At 38.2% G+C, this 19580-nt stretch overlaps 1 protein-coding gene across 14 annotated transcripts in view; it reads left to right on the top strand.

Annotated features, from left to right (window-relative positions):
* The window catches only part of LOC119481199 (collagen alpha-1(XXV) chain), a 178416-nt gene that overhangs the window by 154877 nt on the left and 3959 nt on the right, over nt 1–19580 (top strand). For 5 of the 14 annotated variants that reach the window (XM_037757927.1, XM_037757920.1, XM_037757926.1 and 2 more), the window contains 19 exons: nt 1496–1564; nt 2348–2392; nt 3622–3666; nt 3939–4016; nt 4469–4492; nt 6644–6688; nt 6858–6902; nt 7505–7585; nt 7711–7773; nt 7940–7990; nt 8827–8853; nt 10562–10642; nt 11011–11046; nt 11586–11639; nt 11748–11801; nt 12107–12133; nt 13863–13916; nt 15802–15879; nt 18695–18733. In XM_037757927.1, the coding sequence (XP_037613855.1) occupies nt 1496–1564; nt 2348–2392; nt 3622–3666; nt 3939–4016; nt 4469–4492; nt 6644–6688; nt 6858–6902; nt 7505–7585; nt 7711–7773; nt 7940–7990; nt 8827–8853; nt 10562–10642; nt 11011–11046; nt 11586–11639; nt 11748–11801; nt 12107–12133; nt 13863–13916; nt 15802–15879; nt 18695–18733 (996 nt within the window). Of the gene's footprint in view, nt 1–1495; nt 1565–2347; nt 2393–3621; nt 3667–3938; nt 4017–4468; nt 4493–6643; nt 6689–6857; nt 6903–7504; nt 7586–7710; nt 7774–7939; nt 7991–8826; nt 8854–10561; nt 10643–11010; nt 11047–11585; nt 11640–11747; nt 11802–12106; nt 12134–13862; nt 13917–15390; nt 15880–18694; nt 18734–19580 lie in introns of those variants that run through there. The other 9 variants (XM_037757925.1, XM_037757929.1, XM_037757928.1 and 6 more) reach the window with 6 other exon arrangements.

The following is a 19580-nucleotide window of genomic DNA, read 5'->3' as shown; positions in this document are numbered from 1 at the left end:
GACACACTAGAATTAATGTTAGCCTTGTCCTTTTGCACCAGGCTGTTTGCAGCACATTGATAATCAAGATATATTAGTCTTGCATTGTCATCCGGCATATCTCTGTTGCTCAATCAAATGTCATTGTAGAGCTGAAAAGGAGGAGCAATGCAGCAAATGGGATCTTTTTCCTTACTGTATGTTCAGGTCTGCTCACAGGTTTGAGACAACTGTGGGGGTTACCCAATTTTTCATTGAATACTGCTGCTTTTTTTTCAAATGAAGAGTCTGCTGTTTTATTTGTGCCATTAAGGTATAATTAATAAGCAATTATTTGAAGAAAAAAAGCCTAATTGACTCAACACTGCTGAATAATGGTTGTGTCCCACTTGGTTTTAAACCTGCAGTAGGCTGAATATGTTTGGCATCATTAGGCAAAAGTTCCATAATAATATTTCAGTATATTGTTATTCAAGTGTTCTGAGAGATAACTAGACTTCTGCACCTCCTCATGGCTCTGTTTTCAGGCTTTTAAAAAATCTAGCCCATGACAGGAGACTTTGGCCAATCACAGGTCATTTCAGAGAGAGAGAGAGCGTTCCTATTGGCTGTTCATTCAACAGAGGCAGCTGTCAATCACTCACAGTTTGCTCCGGCTGGTGGGCGGTGCTTGGTGTTTCCTCAACATGAGCTCAACTTTCTGATTTTACAGCTAAACAGTACACTACAAGATGATTCTGAAAAACATTTTAGGAGAGAAATAGGCATTACAGTAACAGAATATTGATTCATATTTGATCAGCGCTGCCTAGTTTTTACCATTTGATCGGAGTTTGCGAGTGATTGACAGCGCCTCAGAGACAGCAAGGCTCCAGCTCGGCTCTGATTGGTTGTTTTCCTCCGGTCTGTGAAATCTTGCAGATGCCATTAGGAGCACCGGAGGACACAGAGGCACATGATTTCTTTTTCAAATTACCTGTCCCATGCACTACTGTCACAATATAGTGACCATTTAATAAAAATAACTTTTTTTTTTAAATCATATTTGCTCCAATTCGAACCACTGCTGCTTTAAGTATCAGAAATAAGTACCAGAGAGTATGAGACCTTGAGTTACACCACACCCCCCTCTATTGGCTATCTTAAGTCACTTCACAATGAGAGAAAATGCACATAACTATACAACAAAGGAGTTTCTTTACATATTCAACTTCAGGATAAAGAGGGCTCGATGCAGATGTATGTAACATTTCACCTCGTCAAAGGTCACCGGGAGGCAGAGTGTGCCGACTCAGCATAAATATCTGCAATTCGCCATGCAAATCTGTCGAGTAAGCAAACTCCTGAGAAGGACGGGTAGCTCTTATCGTAGATTCCTCGGTCGTGTCGATACTGCATAACATTAAGGAAATTGAAGTTCATGCCTGATGTCAGGCCTTGATCAGCACTCCTCTATGACAAATACAGGTTGCAGGAGAACAGAGGTAACTTGTTGTTTGTTCTTTTGTCTGCATAGGGTGAGAGAGGCGACCACGGGCCACAAGGAAAGGGTGAAAGAGGAGAACTTGGACCCTTTGGACCAAAGGTCAGTTATTCAAGTGCACACGTACATGTGTGCGATGCAAACACTAATGACACATGAAAAAAAACTAGATCATTCAGCAGTATGTATTTGAAAGTTTCCTGCTTGTTCACTACTGTGTTGTCACCCATAATTCCTAGATTTTTGCTGCCATCTAGAGCCTCGCTGATTTAAGCACACACTATAAAGTTCCCAGAGTTTTAAATGAGAAAAAGTAAGAATGCGTTCCCAAAGCGAGGTTCTCATTCAATTCATCAAATATTCAGTTGTGTTAACACAGAGAGCTGGCTAAACCATTACAGCATGTAATAAGTTCAAGGCTTTCCCCGGAGTCTGCGTAAAGTAAACCAAATATAAATGAGTTTACCATTGTTTATGTCTGGCACTGACCCAGCAGGTAGCTTAAGCTCCAGTCTAAACTTAGACGACCCACAGATCTGGTTCACATCCTATTAGAAACCCCCAAAAGTGAAACCCCTCCTTTATCAATGCCAGAGTTCAAATAAACACTTTCTCCATTGCTCGGCAGCTATGGCATATTAAAAGCTGGTTATGTCAGCGGAGCTGCCTGCGTCGCTCTCTCGGGAGGAGTACGAGAGGTTGACGATATTTCCTTTGTGAGATATGCATTTTAAATTGCATTTTTTTATGATGAATTTGGATTGGAACCATAAAGAGAGTTTATGTTTTTCAATTTCATGTTTATATCTCAAGTACTTAGCTTGTCTTTTTTGTGGTGTCCCTCGTGACTCTTTTTGTCATCTGTGTTTTTCTTACTCACGGCAGGGTTCACAAGGAGAGTCCGGTGCACCTGGATTTAAGGGGTCAAAGGTGAGCATGGAAGATATGTTTTCTTTAAATTTGTTGAACACAGCGCCTTCATTAGCCGATCCTCTAATTAGATTTTGTGATCCAGATCTTGGATTTCCACCATTCAATGTTTTTTCAGTCACGACTGTTATATTCTGTGTAGGGCTGTCAAATTAACGATAATAACGCGTTAACGAAAATTTGTTTTAACGCCATTAATTTCTTTAATGTATTAACGCAACTTGTGATTTTTAGGTTGTAGCCGGCTCAGATTTAAAGCTAGAGTGAAGATACTGGTATCATATAAAACAGAAAGCTTAATGAATCCATTGGTGTCATACTAGTTTGTCGTTTTAGGAGCCGAAATAACGCTTAAAACTGTCATGGCCATTTTCAAAGGGGTCCCTTGACCTCTGAACTCAAGATATGATTGAAAATGGGTTCTATGGGTACCCACGAGTCTCCCCTTTACAGACATGCGCACTTTATGATAATCACATGCAGTTTGGGGCAAGTCATAGTCAAGTCAGCACACTGACACACTGACAGCTGTTGTTGCCTGTTGGGCTACAGTTTGCCATGTTATGATTTGAACATATTTTTTATGCTAAATGCAGTACCTGTGAGGGTTTCTGGGCAATATTTGTCATTGTTTTGTGTTGTTAATTGATTTCCAATAATACATATATACATACGTTTGCATAAAGCAAGCATATTTGCCCACTCCCATGTTGATAAGAGTATTCAATTCTTGACAAATCTCCCTTTTAAGGTACATTTTGAGCAGATAAAAAATGGGTAATTAATTTGCAATTAATCTTGATTAACTATGGACAATCATGCCATTAAATGTCTTACATCAAGCACTTTATTGAACATGCCATCAAAACCGGCAGACAAATAGATGCACACCTCTGTAGCTGCAGACTTGCAAGTGGAATTCAATGCTGGTGGAGGTTTAGTGTTATTCATAGTTGCAGTAATAGTAATATGGCTATGATATTATTAATGTTGCTGCACTTGTTCTTGTATCAGGTCTCCACAATGCAAAATTTTGATTAAAAGTGAAATTTCAACTCCATACTAAGGCCTTAAAATGATGACAAGTGGAAAAAAAGTATATAAGTATAAAGATATATGTGATATAATGATTTGAAAACATATTCCTTTTATGGATTTCCTCAAAGGACGATGAAGTAATTATAATAAGGCCAATTTATTTATAGTTTTTGTTTGTCTTGTCTCATTAGGGGGAGACTGGAGATAAAGGAGAAGTGGGAATTGTTGGTCCAAAGGTAAGCAAGGATATTAAAGAAGATAAATGCCTCTATTTTCCCTTTTCCTGGGTGATTTCATCGTGTTTTATGCTGATTAACATTAAAAAATGTAATTTCCCATGACATTCTACACTACATATTGATAACCACCAGGGGGCAGCAGTTTAACTTTTGCAGTTCTTAGAAAAGAGGCATACTGGTATTGATTTTAAATGTCTCTGTTGTGTATAAATCTGGAATGCAGCAGTATGAAAGAACATGTGTCGTTTCTGAATGTCAATAATGTGCAGGGCCCCCCTGGGCAGAAAGGAGACCAAGGAGCCACTGAAATCATCGACTACAATGGAAACATTCAGGAGGCTTTACAGGTCAGACAAGTCGTTACTTAACTCTCCTCATTTCTGTCATTTTTGTCGCTTCAGAAAGACCTACATCTGCAAGAGTACACAACACAGTCATTACTGTGCATAGCTTCATGTTAAATACTTAAACCATACTGAAGATACATACACATATTATATATTTTGCAAAAGAATCGGCTGCAAATTGTGCTGTAATTTGGCATATTTGTATGTTTAAACTCCATTATAAGCTGAATGAATTGGAAGAAGAAGAAAATGTGTTCCTTAAATTAAAGTGCAATCCCCTTCCACTATTCAGGATATGTCCTCTTCAGATAAACATCTGTTCTTTAATAAATAACTCATTTTGAGGGTGTATCTGTGCCAAAATGTGCTGACACAAAGGTTTCTCTCCTGTATGACGTGTGCAATCTTATCTCTCACCTCCTGCCCATTACCACTCCTTTGGCCTACTGCAGAAGATTACCACTATTACAGTAACGGTAATTAGGCTCTGTGTATTCTTTGTATTGTGTCGTCTCCATAAGTGATTCATCTTCGTCCTCGCATGGGCCCAACCCGATCCCAAACCCTGGTTTGCACCGCCTTGTTGTATTTGTGCCGCCTCGTCCAGCAACATGTTTGCTTAACATTGACTGAAACAGTATTCAGCGCTGCGTTTATGCTTCTGTGCGATCGACACTACAGGCTGCCTGAGTTGCTGGTTGTCTCCCTGAATGTCAGTAAAACGACCTCATGAGAAAATATTTGAAAACAGGTTTTTCTCAAAATGCACACAGTTGGCTTTTGGTCATAACAAGCACATAGCAGTCATGATTATAGTTAATTATAGCTAGATTGTCAAGCAGGAAAAGCAGGCAGAACAGAGAACCAAGGCCTTGGTTTGTGTAAATTTAATTGAACATTTGTGTGTGAATATGCACCAAGCATAATATTGACTGAGATGATAAGACCTTAAGTTGAGTCCTACTTTATTACCTGATATCCAGACCCTGTATTGAAGATGTTCAAAATCTAGTTTATAAGATAATCATTATTTCAGTTTCTTACTTGTATATTGGATATTCCTGAATTATTCTGTTCAATTCATGTGTAATTAAGCTTCCACACAGAGCCAAGTAGCATTCCAGGACAGAAAAACTGTACACATTACAGAGAAAGTTGGAGGAAGGGGGTTAATGCCACTGATCACTGATTTCCCTGTCCCCAGCCAAGTATTACATTTAAGTATATAAGCTAAGAAAGCTAAGTATAGCCATGTATATCATTTATTTTCCATGCAATATACTTCGTGAATTTGAAATAGAAATTCAAAGTTCAATTCAAAGTTTTGGAAAACTCAACTTGGAAAACAAACCAAGTATAATTTGTTCATCACTCAGTGGCACGTTTTTAGAGCAACCTCATGTATTATGTTGGTTAGCAGGGTAGAAAATTAGCATGTTCAGCATCACACATGCTAAACTGAAATTTTCTTGAAAAATCATCACAATTATTTGGATTATGTTGGTTTGCATTAGGGCTGTCACGATATCAGATTCTCACTACACAATTATCGTGTCCAAAATACGATATTATCGCGATATCTATAGAAAATTTGAAAATAATAATAATAATGCTATCAGTCAAATTCATTTTTAACTTTGAATATTGTGTGTTTGTCTCTTTTTTTTGGCAAATAAATTACACTCAAAGTACGAGAGTGCGGAGGTGGAGAAAGAGTCTATACAAAACTATACTATACAACTATACAAAAGCACACAAAAAGACACTAATGGATGGTGAAAAGGCAACTAGATGAACTGGCCTAACATCTCATATTAGTAACATGATATCAATATTTCATTTTTTAAATATCATGGTTATCATGAATACTGGTATATTGCAACATCCCTAGATAGCATGGTATGAAATTAGCAGGTTTAGTGTCACACATTCTAGCATCAGTCTAGCATTCAAGCTCAGTGTAGCTAAGTAGCTTATATACTTTATTCTCGAGACAAAAAACTGCATACACTTAAAATTGTAGAAATTGTTCAAAGGGGACTAGAGGTTAGAAATCCTTCTTTTATTGTGCCTTACTCTGTGAAGGTGGCACTAAAGTTTGTTTTCCAGAGTGATAAAAGCAACATTATATAACTGAAATGTTCTTGAAAAATCATCCTCGTTCACCAAAACTCAATTTACATTTGAATTTTTATTTTATTTATCTCTCATTCTGAAGCTACCACTCTGAGTGCAACAAATCACTGAATCTCATATATACACAGAATGAATGTCTTCCATCGTCCCAAAAATGATTGCTTCAAATTGAATGAAATTAATGTTTTTAATTCCAATGTGATCATGAAAGAAGCAACAAAATATGTAACTCACTCATCTGTTAATGATAGTCATTATTTACCCCTATGTTGTAGCTAACATGTTTTTGACTTTGGCATGTCTCTCAGTTCATAACTGACTGCTAACATTTTTTGTGCTGTTTGCAAGTCATTTCATTGTGATGGTCAGTTCCACTGATGAAATGTAGTTCCTTCAAACAATAAGTCAATCAACCCCAATCAAAAGTATATTTCCACAGTTGAAAATAGAAATCTAATTGAATCTACTCCCGTGTCTCTCTTTCTGTTCAGGGTCCTCCTGGACCTCCTGGGCCAATCGGACCAGATGGTATAAAGGTAAACTCTATTTTCTGCACTTCTGCTTTAGTAATCCCACCTACAATTTTGAATGTGTTTCCTTACGTGTGCAAATCTCAACCAACAAAAACACACTCTTTTACTGTCGGACAATTGCAAAATGAAACACCTGCATTTCTACTGTGTTTGTCTGTTTGTCCTCTCCCAGGGGGATCGTGGTATGCCTGGTCTCCCTGGACTCGATGGTGAAAGAGTGAGTTAATAATGTATAATCATTTATGTATTGGTTAAATTTTGAATTGGTTGATTGATGAGGCTACTAACTGAGGTTTATCTCAGAGGAATAAGCAGACCTAATGGAGACTTAAAAGGGATAGTTTGGGTGTTTTGAAGTGGGCTTGTATGAGTATTATCTTATCCATAGTAGGTGTATTGCTTGCAGTAGATGACGGTCGGCGTGCCTCCAGCATGGAGAAGCAGACAGGAGCAGCGGTACCGGAGCAAAGCAATACAGTGTTGTGGACGAGGACGGCAGAACATTTTTTTTTAGACACATAAGAGAAAGGCCCCGTCTACAGCAGTACATTGCTTTGCTGCGGTGTCGGTACTCCTGTCTGTTTCTCCAAGCTGGGGACACGCTGACCGTCATCTACTGCAGGCTAGGTAATACACATGGATAAGAACCTCATACAACACCACTTCAAAAAACACCCGAATATATCCCTTTAAGACTTTTTATACATCTTAGTGTTTATTACTATGTACAAAATATATTTGCGTAAATATCCACAGGGTGAATAATTTAAATATTTCCTTTTTATTGTTTGTGTTTGCATGTTTGCCCTTCCCTCTCAGGGCTACAAAGGTTCCAAAGGAGACATGGGAATGCCTGGAGCTTCAGGGGACAAAGGAACAACTGGTTTACCCGGCTTACCTGTAAGAATCGACACATTTTATCTATTTCCTAAGACTAAGCCTCTGAAAAATCTTTGTTTTATGGTCGTCAGAACCATTTTATCAGATAGAAACCACACATGTCTCATGAAGCTTTTGTTCCATAGGGTAACAATGGCGGAAAAGGGGATAAAGGAGATTCAGGTCTAACTGGTCCTCAAGGTTCATCAGTAAGTCACATTAAAGATTATCACTCGCCATACACATACTCAAGTATTAAAGATGCTGTTCATTGCAAACTTGTTACGTGTTGTACTTTTAATGTGTACTGCAGTCAGAATATATTATTGTAGAATCATGATTTGGTGATAAAATATCTATATTTAATATTTGCAGATCATCGGCAGTCCAGGAGCATCAGGGCCCCACGGACCCCCAGGACCCATGGTGAGTGTTTCTAAAAAAAAAAAAAAATGTAAATCACTGTACTTAGGAATAAAACTTAATTAATCACAAAATATAAAACTACAAACGTGGATTCAATACATGCCATCCATGACCACGCTCATAAAATGTTAGTACAGCAATCTGAATAACTGATTGTAATGTAATGAGGTGCTTTATAATGTGTCAACACATAAAACCTCTCTCCTTCATAGGAACATGTCACACCCATTTACTGTATCGTCAAAAACACATAGCTGTGGTTACAGATCCACTGATAACTTTAAGCCAAACAAAAACATGTACGGACAGCGATGCGTGCAACAAGTCCAAGCTCTGGTTAAACTAACACGTTATACATTTCCCTTTGCACACTAACCACAGGTAACTTCTTCTTGCTAAAACCTAAAACTCAGAACATGTCTGGTATTAACACTCTGTTAACTTCTGGGGGTGGTCAGTAAAAGACACATTCTCCACCCAACAAACTGGTGCCGTCAGTTTCTGATTGTGTCTTCCAGCTAAATGCTGCAGTATACCAGTTTGTCCTCTGTGTAATTCCACAGCAGTGTTTGCTTGTATAAAGTCACCTAGGAACCAAAGAAAACACTGAGGGCTGAGGACTTGGCAATGCTTGGCTGTGGGAAACTTCACAGCACTGCACTTGTTCTACTTGTCCCGTCTCGTCCGCACATCTTCAGCTTATTTACTGTGATTTGGACAAGAAGGAAAATGAGGATGGATTAGAAAGACTAGAAAAGCTTGGTTTAGTTAAAATAAGAAATACATATTGTTGATTGTGAGACCAACCACAAACTAATATTTTGCTATGTTTTCAGGGCCCCCATGGTTTCCCCGGACCAAAGGTAAATCTCAACAAGAAAGTAAAAGTGCATGTATGATAACAACTCACATTCAGGTCGTTATGACTGTAATTAAACCAAGACCGGCACTTTTTAGTAGTCCTTCTAACCATGACTCTCTGGTGAGAATCAAGTGTAATTGTAATACAATACTATTCGATATTTGTACATTTGTGCATGCAGTTGTGCCTCCTCAGACACTTCAGGTAACCCATTTGTGCCCAAAAACTATATTTAGTATGATAAGGAAAAATGCACAAAATTTTTTCTGATTGATTAAAAGTCTTGAAATTTGGTACAGACATACTTAGGGCAAGTATCTAACAGGACAACTCAAAAATGAGGAAAAACACATTGTGTTTATTAAATGTTTTCCATATGAAACATTTTTTAACACTACTTAGGGGGAAAGACTAGATATACAGTATATTATGATAAGAAAAACTCACTTTTCAGCCAAATGGTTTGACCGATTTTGAAAAGGTCTTCACATTTGTGCTTAGGCAAGCCCAGAGAACACTTCCACCAAATTAAAAATTTCAGTGTACAAGCACAAATGAAAAGAATAAGCTCTAGATACAGCAAGTGTGAATCTTCATAAACGTGCCAATTATTAGATTCTAGGTTCGGTCACTGACGCATCTTCACTGTTTCTTGTCGAAACTTTTGAAGCTTTTCATGAAGTTTTAACTATCCTTTGTGTCAGCAAAACAGGATGAACCGCAGGAGCGAATATCTAACAGGACAACTCTTTAGATCACATGACAAATCACACTTTTATTAATAGTCAAAATCAGGATTTTTGAAAAATGAGGAAAAACACATTGTGTTTATTAAATGTTTTCCACCTGAAACATTTTTGTACACTGCATATGTGTGCATATCTTTGATATTCAACTTGTTCTGAGTTCATAGACATCAAATATTGATTGTGCTCCTTGTAGTTTCTGAGAAAAAAATTCTCATCATACTATATTTATTATTTGGGTACATGGGACTGCTGTTTTTTCCTAAAATATATTTATTGCAAAAACAGTTGTCCCATGTGCCCAAATACTACATATAGTATGACAAGATTAACTCGATTTGGGACCCGATTTTGAACATTTCTTCAGTAAGTGTGAATCTTCATAAATGTGCCAATTATTAGATTCTAAGTTCGGTCACTGATGCATCTTCACTGTTTCCTGTAGAAACTTGTACTGCATCAAGTGCTTTTCATGAAGTTTTAACTAACCTTTGTGTCAGCAAAACAGGATGAACCACAGGAGCGAGCCAACAAGACATTATTCCATTTTTTCTTTTTACATTACATTTATTGAATGTGTTTGTTCATTTAACAATAAGTGCATTCAATCCAACTTCGTCTGCTACAAAATGACGTTCCCATATAACTAAACGGTATTCTCAATTACATTTTGAGGGAAACATATTTTTTTTCTGGGATTATGGTTGCATTTTGTTAGGTTTAGGCAACAAAGCTACTTGGTTAGGCTTAAAATTACTTCGAAATTGAAACAGAATACAACACACAAAAAAAGCAACATAGCATTTAGAAGACTAGGCTGTTCAACCATGTGGGTACATCCCCAAAAAGTGCAAGAATCTCGCAAGTACATCAACCTCATCAAATATGACACAAAAGAGGAGGCACAGGTGCATAAACTGTGTCATGTTCGCCTACTTCCCTTGTTTCCTTTGTCTGTTTTAGGGGGAACCTGGTCTGCATGGTCTGAAGGGTATCCGAGGGGAGTCAGGACACAAAGGGGACCGTGGACCACTGGGTCTACCCGTGAGTACAGCCGTGCACCATGGGATATCTCCAACCACAGAGCCCTGTCTTTTATTTTCATCCATAGAAATTTCTCATTTGTATTTTAGACATGTCCGACTTCTTATTGTGCATTACTGCATACATTTGAGTGTATGTTTGTGTGTGTGTGTATGTCTGTGTGTGTGTGTGTGTGTGTGTGTGTGTGGCCTTCTCCATTTCCTGTCCTCATGTTCATTTGCCTGGGCTGACTGTTTTGCCGACCTCCCTGTAACACACAGTGTAATTTAGTTTGTTGTAAACCCTGCCATCAACCTGTCCTAATAACAGTGTTCATCTGGTACTAATCCCGCCTTGTTCATGTCACTCATACCTCCATAACCACGCAGGGAGCCTCCGGCTTGGACGGCAAGCCCGGAATTAGGGTGAGTGTCATGTGACCGAGAGGCTTCACCACCAAACTTCTGCCTACTTCTCTCCCTGTCACCCTCCATACAGCCCCCACCCCGTTTCCCTCAAATTTGTTACCACCGTCACCCCAATTTTTTTGTATTTCACTGTGACTGAAAAGAAAGTTCTATCAACTTCAGTTGGATGTTTACATCTTAGCTAGGTCTCATGCCACACTTCAGTTTAATTCTCAGGATAGCGACCATACAGAACGCTGTTCTAGCAGCAGGCTCTTGTTTTGTCCCGTGTTGCATTAACTCAGCATTAACACACACTCATACATTAACTGTGTCAGCAGTGTTGTAAATGTCCTTTGTGGCCAATGCACGTGTACTAGCAGCAGTTCTGTGTGCCGGTTCTAGGTCAAACCAGATGGGAACATTGTACAAATGTGGACGCTAGACATAGTTTTTTTGCTTTCCATCTGGCATTTGTTTGGAAAACTAACTTTATTTTGAAATACCTGCGGTAGTCCAATGATGTAAACTCACCATGGCAACGCTACTCTTTGCAGGGCACGGATGGGCCTGCAGGTCCAGCTGGTCCAGCTGGGCCAAAGGGTGACATAGTAAGATCAACATTTATCTGATTGATGATACAGTACATTTGAACTTTGATTTTAGGTGTTTTTTTATGTGTGTTTCATGTGACTACAACACTGATTAATTTGTATTAGGGTGAGAGAGGAACAGCAGGCGAGCCAGGACCAAGGGGACCTTATGGACTACCTGTAAGTTTGATAAGGATATTATCGTGTTGAAGAAACATTATCTTTATTCAAGGATGAGTAAAGATAAGTTGGCAATAGCTTTTGTTGCTAGAGAGGGCTATAATTTCCGCTTTAAGTAATAAAATAATTACCCATATACGCATTTCTTTGCTGCTTACATTCGCCCCATTTATTGAACAAAATATGATCTGTATATTTGTGCAGGTGTTCATTGAGAGAGTTTGATGCATGTCAATGTCAGCATTTGTGAAAGTAATGTAAAAACTATGTAACGATGATACAATTAATGTTTTTTTTATTTGCAGGGATCTGCTGGAACACCAGGCTTGGATGTAAGTCTCTTCAACTTTGTTTCCTCAGTTTTCTCTGACGGCAGAGAGAGCTTGGCAAAAAAAAAAAAATTAAATATAGAAAAAAAAGCTTAACAAGATTTGACCTCTATCATCAATAATTGTCTAATTAGCACCACTTCATATACACAAAGAAACCCACCCCACATGCACAACTCATAGTATGCAACAGCTCAGTTTATCATTTCATTTTAAACCCCATCCCACAGGTATCACATTTATTCCCAAGCTTATAAGTAACATTATGTAAAAGAGCCAGCAAGTCATCACATATATACCAAAGGTTAAAGGTAACCTAAGAATTGTTATCTGTAGCTTACGTTAGCACAATCCAACTGTTTCAATAATAGTGAGATAACAATTGTACTAAATGCACAGATCATAAATATTCCAGCATTCGTGATACTACTTCTGCACTTCATACTCATATACAGATAGTACAGATAAGGGTTTTCTTTGTGTGTATTTTATGGTGCTCCACACTTGCTGCTAATTAGCTAATCAGGGATAGTTCAGTAGTCTGTCCCTACTCAAGCTAAGACTTTGGCTGTGTTCGAAATCGCATACTTACATACTATTCATACTAAGTATTGCGTAAAATTGAGTATGCGTTCCAATTGCATAGTATGTGATTTTTGTGTCCGCAAGAAATGCCTCAACATATACTAGATTAAAGACGTGAACTTACTGGACATGCGGTACGCTAGTATGCATTATGTTAGTATGCAGTACGATAGTATGCAGTACATTAGTTCATATGCAGTATGTTAGTATGCATTATGTTAGTACGCAGTACGTTAGTATGCAATTTGTTAGTATGCAGTATGTTAGTACGCAGTACGTTAGTGTGCAGTACGTTAGTATGCAGTATGTTAGTATGCAGTTTATTAGTATGTTAGTATACAGTAAGTTAGTATGCGGGATGTTAGTATGCAGGATGTTAGTATGCACTACGTTAGTATGCAGGATGTTAGTATGCAGGATGTTAGTATGCAGTATGTTAGTATACAGTACGTTAGTATGCAGTACGTTAGTATGCAGTATGTTCGTATGTAGTATGTTAATATGCAGTACGTTAGTATGCAGGACGTTAGTATGCAGTGTGTTCGTATGAAGTTCGTTAGTATGCAGTGTGTTCGTATGCAAGACGTTAGCATGCAGTATGTTCGTATGTAGGATGTTAGTATGCAGGATGGTAGTATGCAGTACGTTAGAATGCAGTACATTAGTATGTAGGATGTTAGTATGCAGTGTGTTCGTATGCAGTACGTTAGTATGCAGTATGTTAGTATGTAGGCTGTTAGTATGGAGTACATTAGTATGCAGTATGTTAGTATGCAGTGTGTTCGTATGCAGTACGTTAGTATGCAGGACGTTAGTATGCAATACGTTAGTATGCAATACGTTAGTATGTAATTTGGAACACAGCCCTTGTGTCGAAATGCTTTAAGCTTGTTTTTTATGTGCACATGTTGTTGCAATTGATTCTGATGAATTGCAGCTTTTCCCTTTTGTATGAGCTTTTTCTATATTTAAAAGCCAGCTACATATTGTACATAATATACATATTCTTGTTGCACATCCCTCCATTTTCTCTTTTTTTTTTTGTTTGATCCTGATGTCTTTTCTTCAGCTTTGTCAGGACAACAACACTTTCTCTTGTCTTTGCATAGTAAAGCCAGAGTAATTAAGCAGAGTTGTACTTTTACAGGGGTTGCCGGGCTTAAGGGGAGAGAAAGGCGACGATGGGGAAAGAGGAGAAAAGGTAGACGTAGATAGGATGTTATGGCTTGTTAACACATAACAGAGGACTGATGTCAATGGACAGTGACAGGAAATATAGAGGTATTTTATTTAGCTACTCTTTATGATAAGTTTAGTTTTGTACTATCTTTAAATCAGTGATCAAAGGTAGTGTATATGGTTGTTGGTAGGAATAGAGTGGTTGAAAGGAATTTTGAATTCAGATATATATTATGCTTTCTTATGAATGCCTTATATTGTTACAGATATATAGCATTACAACTTTCTTGAGCGCTTTTTAACTAAATAATTGGATAACAACTCCAGACAAAGTAAATATCCTTTGCAATGAAATATCATCCCCAGTCCTCTCAAACTTTTGTTCTCCACTTTTGAATGATTTGTCATCTCATTTTCTCAAAATCACAAGTCAGATCTCATTCTGAGGCATCAAAAAAAGTGATTTCAACAACACAAGTCCATTGACAACAGGCTCTTCAAATTCACATTTTCTTTTTTTTTTTATCTCTGTTGTTTCCATGCATGAGCATACTTAAAACATGTCACTGCCATGAGTTCCTGAGCCTGTTGATAACCTCTCCCTTGCTTGTGTATACAGTAGTTTTCTATCTTTCAGCACTTAATCTGTATGTTTCCACACTTTCTAACACTTTTAATGTGTTTCTTAGATGTTTGATGTCTTTGAGAAACTGTATCCCATTCCTTAAAGATTAACACAGTCTGTATTTGCCGCTCTCACGTCAATCTCTGTATTTACCAACCGTTTTCCATCACAGATTAGATCCTAGTGTTGCTTCTGTTCTGGGTGTTTAGCAACTACTGTCAACACTGAATCTGAAAGATTATGGATGACAGAATATGATTGATGATCTAGGAAAATGCTTCACTACAAGCACTACAATAGCACTTTTAATTGTGAGTTATGAGTACTACGTATTCAAAACACAATAGTATAATTTTCTGAAAATTCATAATTATGTACCAGAAGTTTAGTTAAAAAATGAACTTCTGATATACTTTCAAACTTCTTTTATATCAACTTCAAATATCCTCTTATTTGATTGTGTTTTGTTATTCTCATGCATGTACTGTATGACATAAAGAATACTAACTCCAACCCAAATATGAAGGGATACAGTTTGAACTATTTCAGTGTGCAATAGATTTAATTCTGTCCTTCTGGAGGTTTTTTTCCCCTGCTACTCTTTCTCATCCTTCGTGCCCTTGACACCCCCTTTGGCAATCAGCTCTGTTTCTGACTCCTTCCTATTGTAATGTTCCCCTTTTTCCATCCTCTTCCTGTCCTAAGGAATGTTTTTAGAATAGGTATCCCCTCCTATCTAACGTTGACCATGTGTCTTCCTCCTTTGTGAGCCATAGCCTCCCTTTTTTAATCACACCCCTCCTAATATCAGTGCTGTCCCAAATGTTCAAAAAAAAATGATGCTAACTTGACCAAAACGTTGTATCCACAGGGGGAGAAGGGAAAGAAGGGCAAAAAAGGGCCTAAGGGCGAGAAAGGAGAACAGGGTGCCCCTGGATTAGATGCACCCTGCCCATTGGTATGTCCTAAGCTGGAAATCGCCTCCCCAGCCGCGTATAGCAGTCGTCCCGAACAAAGGATGAGCGCCCTGTGGCTAAACAGATACCCGGCTTCCACCAGAACATAGCAACCTGAAACACGGAGTCCATTACTCTCCTGTAACTCACAAAAACATGCCATTAAATGCTGGAAAACATATAATCGGGCTGGATTGTGGTATCAGCAAGCTCACAGGGCAGCTCATCCCTCGTCCCTCTTGTGTCCGTGGTAGTGGACGGATGTCAGGGGTTAAGGGTCACCCATCTCTCTCCCAGTAACACTCCTAGGTCATCTTTGCAAACAGGGTTTCCGGGGATTTAAGGGTGAAAAGGGGGAACCAGGGCAGCCAGGTCTGGACGGGCTGGATGCCCCATGCCAATTGGTACAGTATTGCTCTTTTTCCTCATCTTACCCATGCATGCCGCTCACCTTCAGTCATCACTGAAACTAAATCCATGCATGACTTGAGAGCTTGACAGGCATGAACACACCATATTTTAGTCACAACTACATTTTTTGATTTATGAATTGTTAAATGCACCAACGTATACCTTCATAATACTAACTTCCTGACCGCAAGCAGCCTCTTCTAGATAATACACATCATTACAAGTGAAATATACAAAATAAATGTATGATTATTGATATAATTGATACTTAAATCTATCCCTCTAACTGAACTTCCATTCCCTTGATTAAAACTGGAAAAAAGTTCTGCTTAAATCCTGTTTCCTTCCTGCTGATTCTGATTCCTCCATGGACTAGTTACCTTTTAACCTGACGCTAACACAGACTCCTTTACTGATGCTACCGGCACATGGACCCCTCCTCTACTCTGTTAACTCCCCCTTTTCCCCTTCCTGTATTTGTACCAATTGGGCCAGACCATGACGACAGGGGAACAACAATAGATTATTGCTCCAGACCTATTCGAGATGAGAAAATGAAATGTGTTTTTTCATGCTTTTTGGGATGGTTTCTGCTTCTGAAATGATGCTGTGTAATGCATGGAAGCTCTTACACTAAGTTTAGTCATTAAAGGGATAGTTCGGGTGTTTTGAAGTGGGGTTGTGTGAGGTACTCATCCATAGTCGGTGTATTACCTAGAGTAGATGACGGTCAACACGCCCCCAGTTTGGAGAAGCAGACAGGAGTTACTGCACAGGAGCAAACCAATGAACTGCTGGGGACGGGGCCAACAGCAAAACATATTTTAGCCACCTAAAAGAAAGGCCCACCTAAAAAAATCAATATCATCTTAAGTGTACGCTATGTTTAAAATATTTTCAGTGGTTTATCTTGCCGTGAGAGAGCTATACAGTCTATGTTTCCGAAAGGGAACTGAAGCTGTTATCTATGCTCTCGCCAAAGCAACCAGACTTCATTGAAAAAAACAGTAATTTTACCACGCAGAACACTGGAGTTGGTGGTCTACCGCAAACTAACCGATTGAGGCAGTAGTAGACAAGCAACCTCTGGCGAAAATATTTTAAATATAGCGTACACTTGAGTAGATTTTTAGTTGGGCCTTTCTTTTAGGTGGCTAAAATATGTTTTGCTGCCGGCCCCCGTCCACAGCAGTACATTGCTTAGCTTCCGTGCGGTAACTCCTGTCTGCTTCTCCAAACTTGGATCGTGCCGATCGTCATCTACTGTAGATAACACACTGACTATGGAGAAGTACCTCATACAAGCCCACTTCAAAACAACCGAACTATCACTTTACAGTATAAGAGAACTAATTTTTAAAAGGCCATAGTGATTGCATTAGCATGCTGTGTGTAGACAAGAAAAGAAATGAGGTATAGTGGTTAAGAATACATTCATAGATCACAACTGTCATCTCATTAAATTACATCACCAGCTGCAATAACTTTATTTTAAGATAAACTCCCTGATTTTGTTATAGTGTCCCCGAATCCAGCTCACTGTTGTTTTAAAACTCAACTGCGGGGCGACTGTAATAAAATCAGAGAGCAGAAATCATCAACATATCGATGTGCATGAGCTATATTTTGCTGTGTATTACGTGCATGAATGAGAATACACTCCTGCAGTTGTCGTTACTTGTGATATTTGATTTTATCATAACACTCAGAGGAAACATTTTGTGTGATAATGATGCAGACTTAGTGTCAAGTTTGAAAAAAAAAAACGAGCACAGTCATTTTCACAGTTTTCTAGCTCCAGGGTGGTACAGTAGCTACTCTAGGTTAAGTTCCTGTTACATACAGATCATTTTGAAGAAGTAAATTTCACATCAGACGCAATAAGTCAAAGACATTTCCTTCCTGAAACTAGGACATAATGATGCAAACACTATGATTAATGCAATGCGAGTGCAGCTCCACATGAAAAAAAACTATTTCAATTTTGAGAACTTCATTACCCAGAAACCCTACATGTTTAATCCTGTGAGATAGCAGTAAACTGCACACAGCTCATGTTAACCAGTCAGTTTGTAATCATCATGTGAAAACAAAACAAATAGTATAATTAAAGGGGAAATACACCCATTTTCAGAATTCATACATTATTCCTATGGTCTAAGACAGTCCAAAAAAATGTTAGTTTACTAAAACTCAAACTTGTGATGTCATAGGGTATAAAGTGTGGAGCTGCTCCATAGACAATGAATGGGAGGCTGATTTTATGGACCCACAGAATGTTTGTTTTCTTTTTTATACCTAAATGAGCTTTATCCTACTGTAGTGTTGTCAGTTGTGAAACAGAAAATGTTCCCATATACTTAGCGCATTCCCCTGGGTGCTCTCAGTGTCATCTAGAACATCTCTCCCAATTCATTGTCTATGGGGCAGCTCCACACTTTATACCCTATGACATCACAAGTTTGAGTTTTAGATTTTGGAGAGAGTTGTTCATGTTTACTAATATTTTTTGGACTGTCTTAGACCATAGGAATAACATGTATGAATTTGGAAAATGGGCGTAGTTTCCCTTTAATGTGGATAAGTTCAGCCTTCTGATTTGATCGTTTGCTTGTGGTTTAATGCAAGGTTTGATTTTACTCTATGTGGCAGTTTGTTCTTGCCAGAATGTGGTTTGGAGAAGTAGCTATTATGTTGTCTCTACTATCTCCCATGTGCGATTGGGACTTTTTTAATTTGTTACAAACCTCCCATCCTTGTTTCAGTCCTCATGGGTTTTTTTCTTCCCTGCTACCCTTCTCTAAACAGGGCCCAGATGGATTACCAATGCCTGGATGCTGGCAGAAGGTAAGACAATTATATATTTGAGAAATAAGACAAACCTCAGTACATTTACAGAGTGAATAAAATATAAGGAGCATATCTAAAATGCTTTAAAGCAACACTAAAATTACAATTTTCAGTCCAGTTTACAGAATAGGTTTGGAAAGGGGAATCTTTTTCCTGTTAAATTGACATAGAACAGTGGCTCCCAACCTGGGGTCCGGACCACCCTCAGGGGGTGCGCGAGTTCTTGAGGTTCTCAAAATTAGAATTGCACATGTAGAACTAAAATCATAATAACACACTTACTGGATAATTTATACAAAAGTTTCTATATAAAACTATTTAAAAATATATATATTTTGAGTAGGCCACAAACTGTTTAAAGCCTGTATTACTGCGCAGTAGTAGATAAAGATCAGGCTACACTAATATTATTAATATTATACTATTTGTAGAATTAGATTCCAGTGGTGGCTGCGTAAGATTGTTTCTGACTTGTGTGATCCAAACATTTCCAATAACTCCAAAGCGAAAAGATAGATGTAATCATTTCCAAAATTCACAGCATGTTTTATATAACGGAATATTCTGCTTCAATCCATATTTGTTGGCGTTTAGCCTTTCAAAAACAAAATTTTCACTGCAGATGCACTCAAAGGGAGGCACGCCATGCACTTACGAGTTATATTCATAAAAGCAAGTTGATTTAATAATAAAAAAAATACTTATTTTATACACTTTATTCAAATTGAGGATTTTGTTCTAGGAAATACTGACATAGAAAGTGCTCCTAATATTTTGTTCACTCCGTGTCAGTTCATTCATTCCATGTGGGTTTCAGCTTCTCTATGTTTGCATGGGTTTTCTG

This window comes from Sebastes umbrosus, chromosome 22 (genome assembly GCF_015220745.1).
Source record: "Sebastes umbrosus isolate fSebUmb1 chromosome 22, fSebUmb1.pri, whole genome shotgun sequence".
In the NCBI taxonomy this organism is placed as follows: domain Eukaryota; kingdom Metazoa; phylum Chordata; class Actinopteri; order Perciformes; family Sebastidae; genus Sebastes; species Sebastes umbrosus.
The sequence above is the reverse complement of the archived record's forward strand: the minus strand, read 5'-3'. Positions and strand labels throughout refer to the sequence as shown.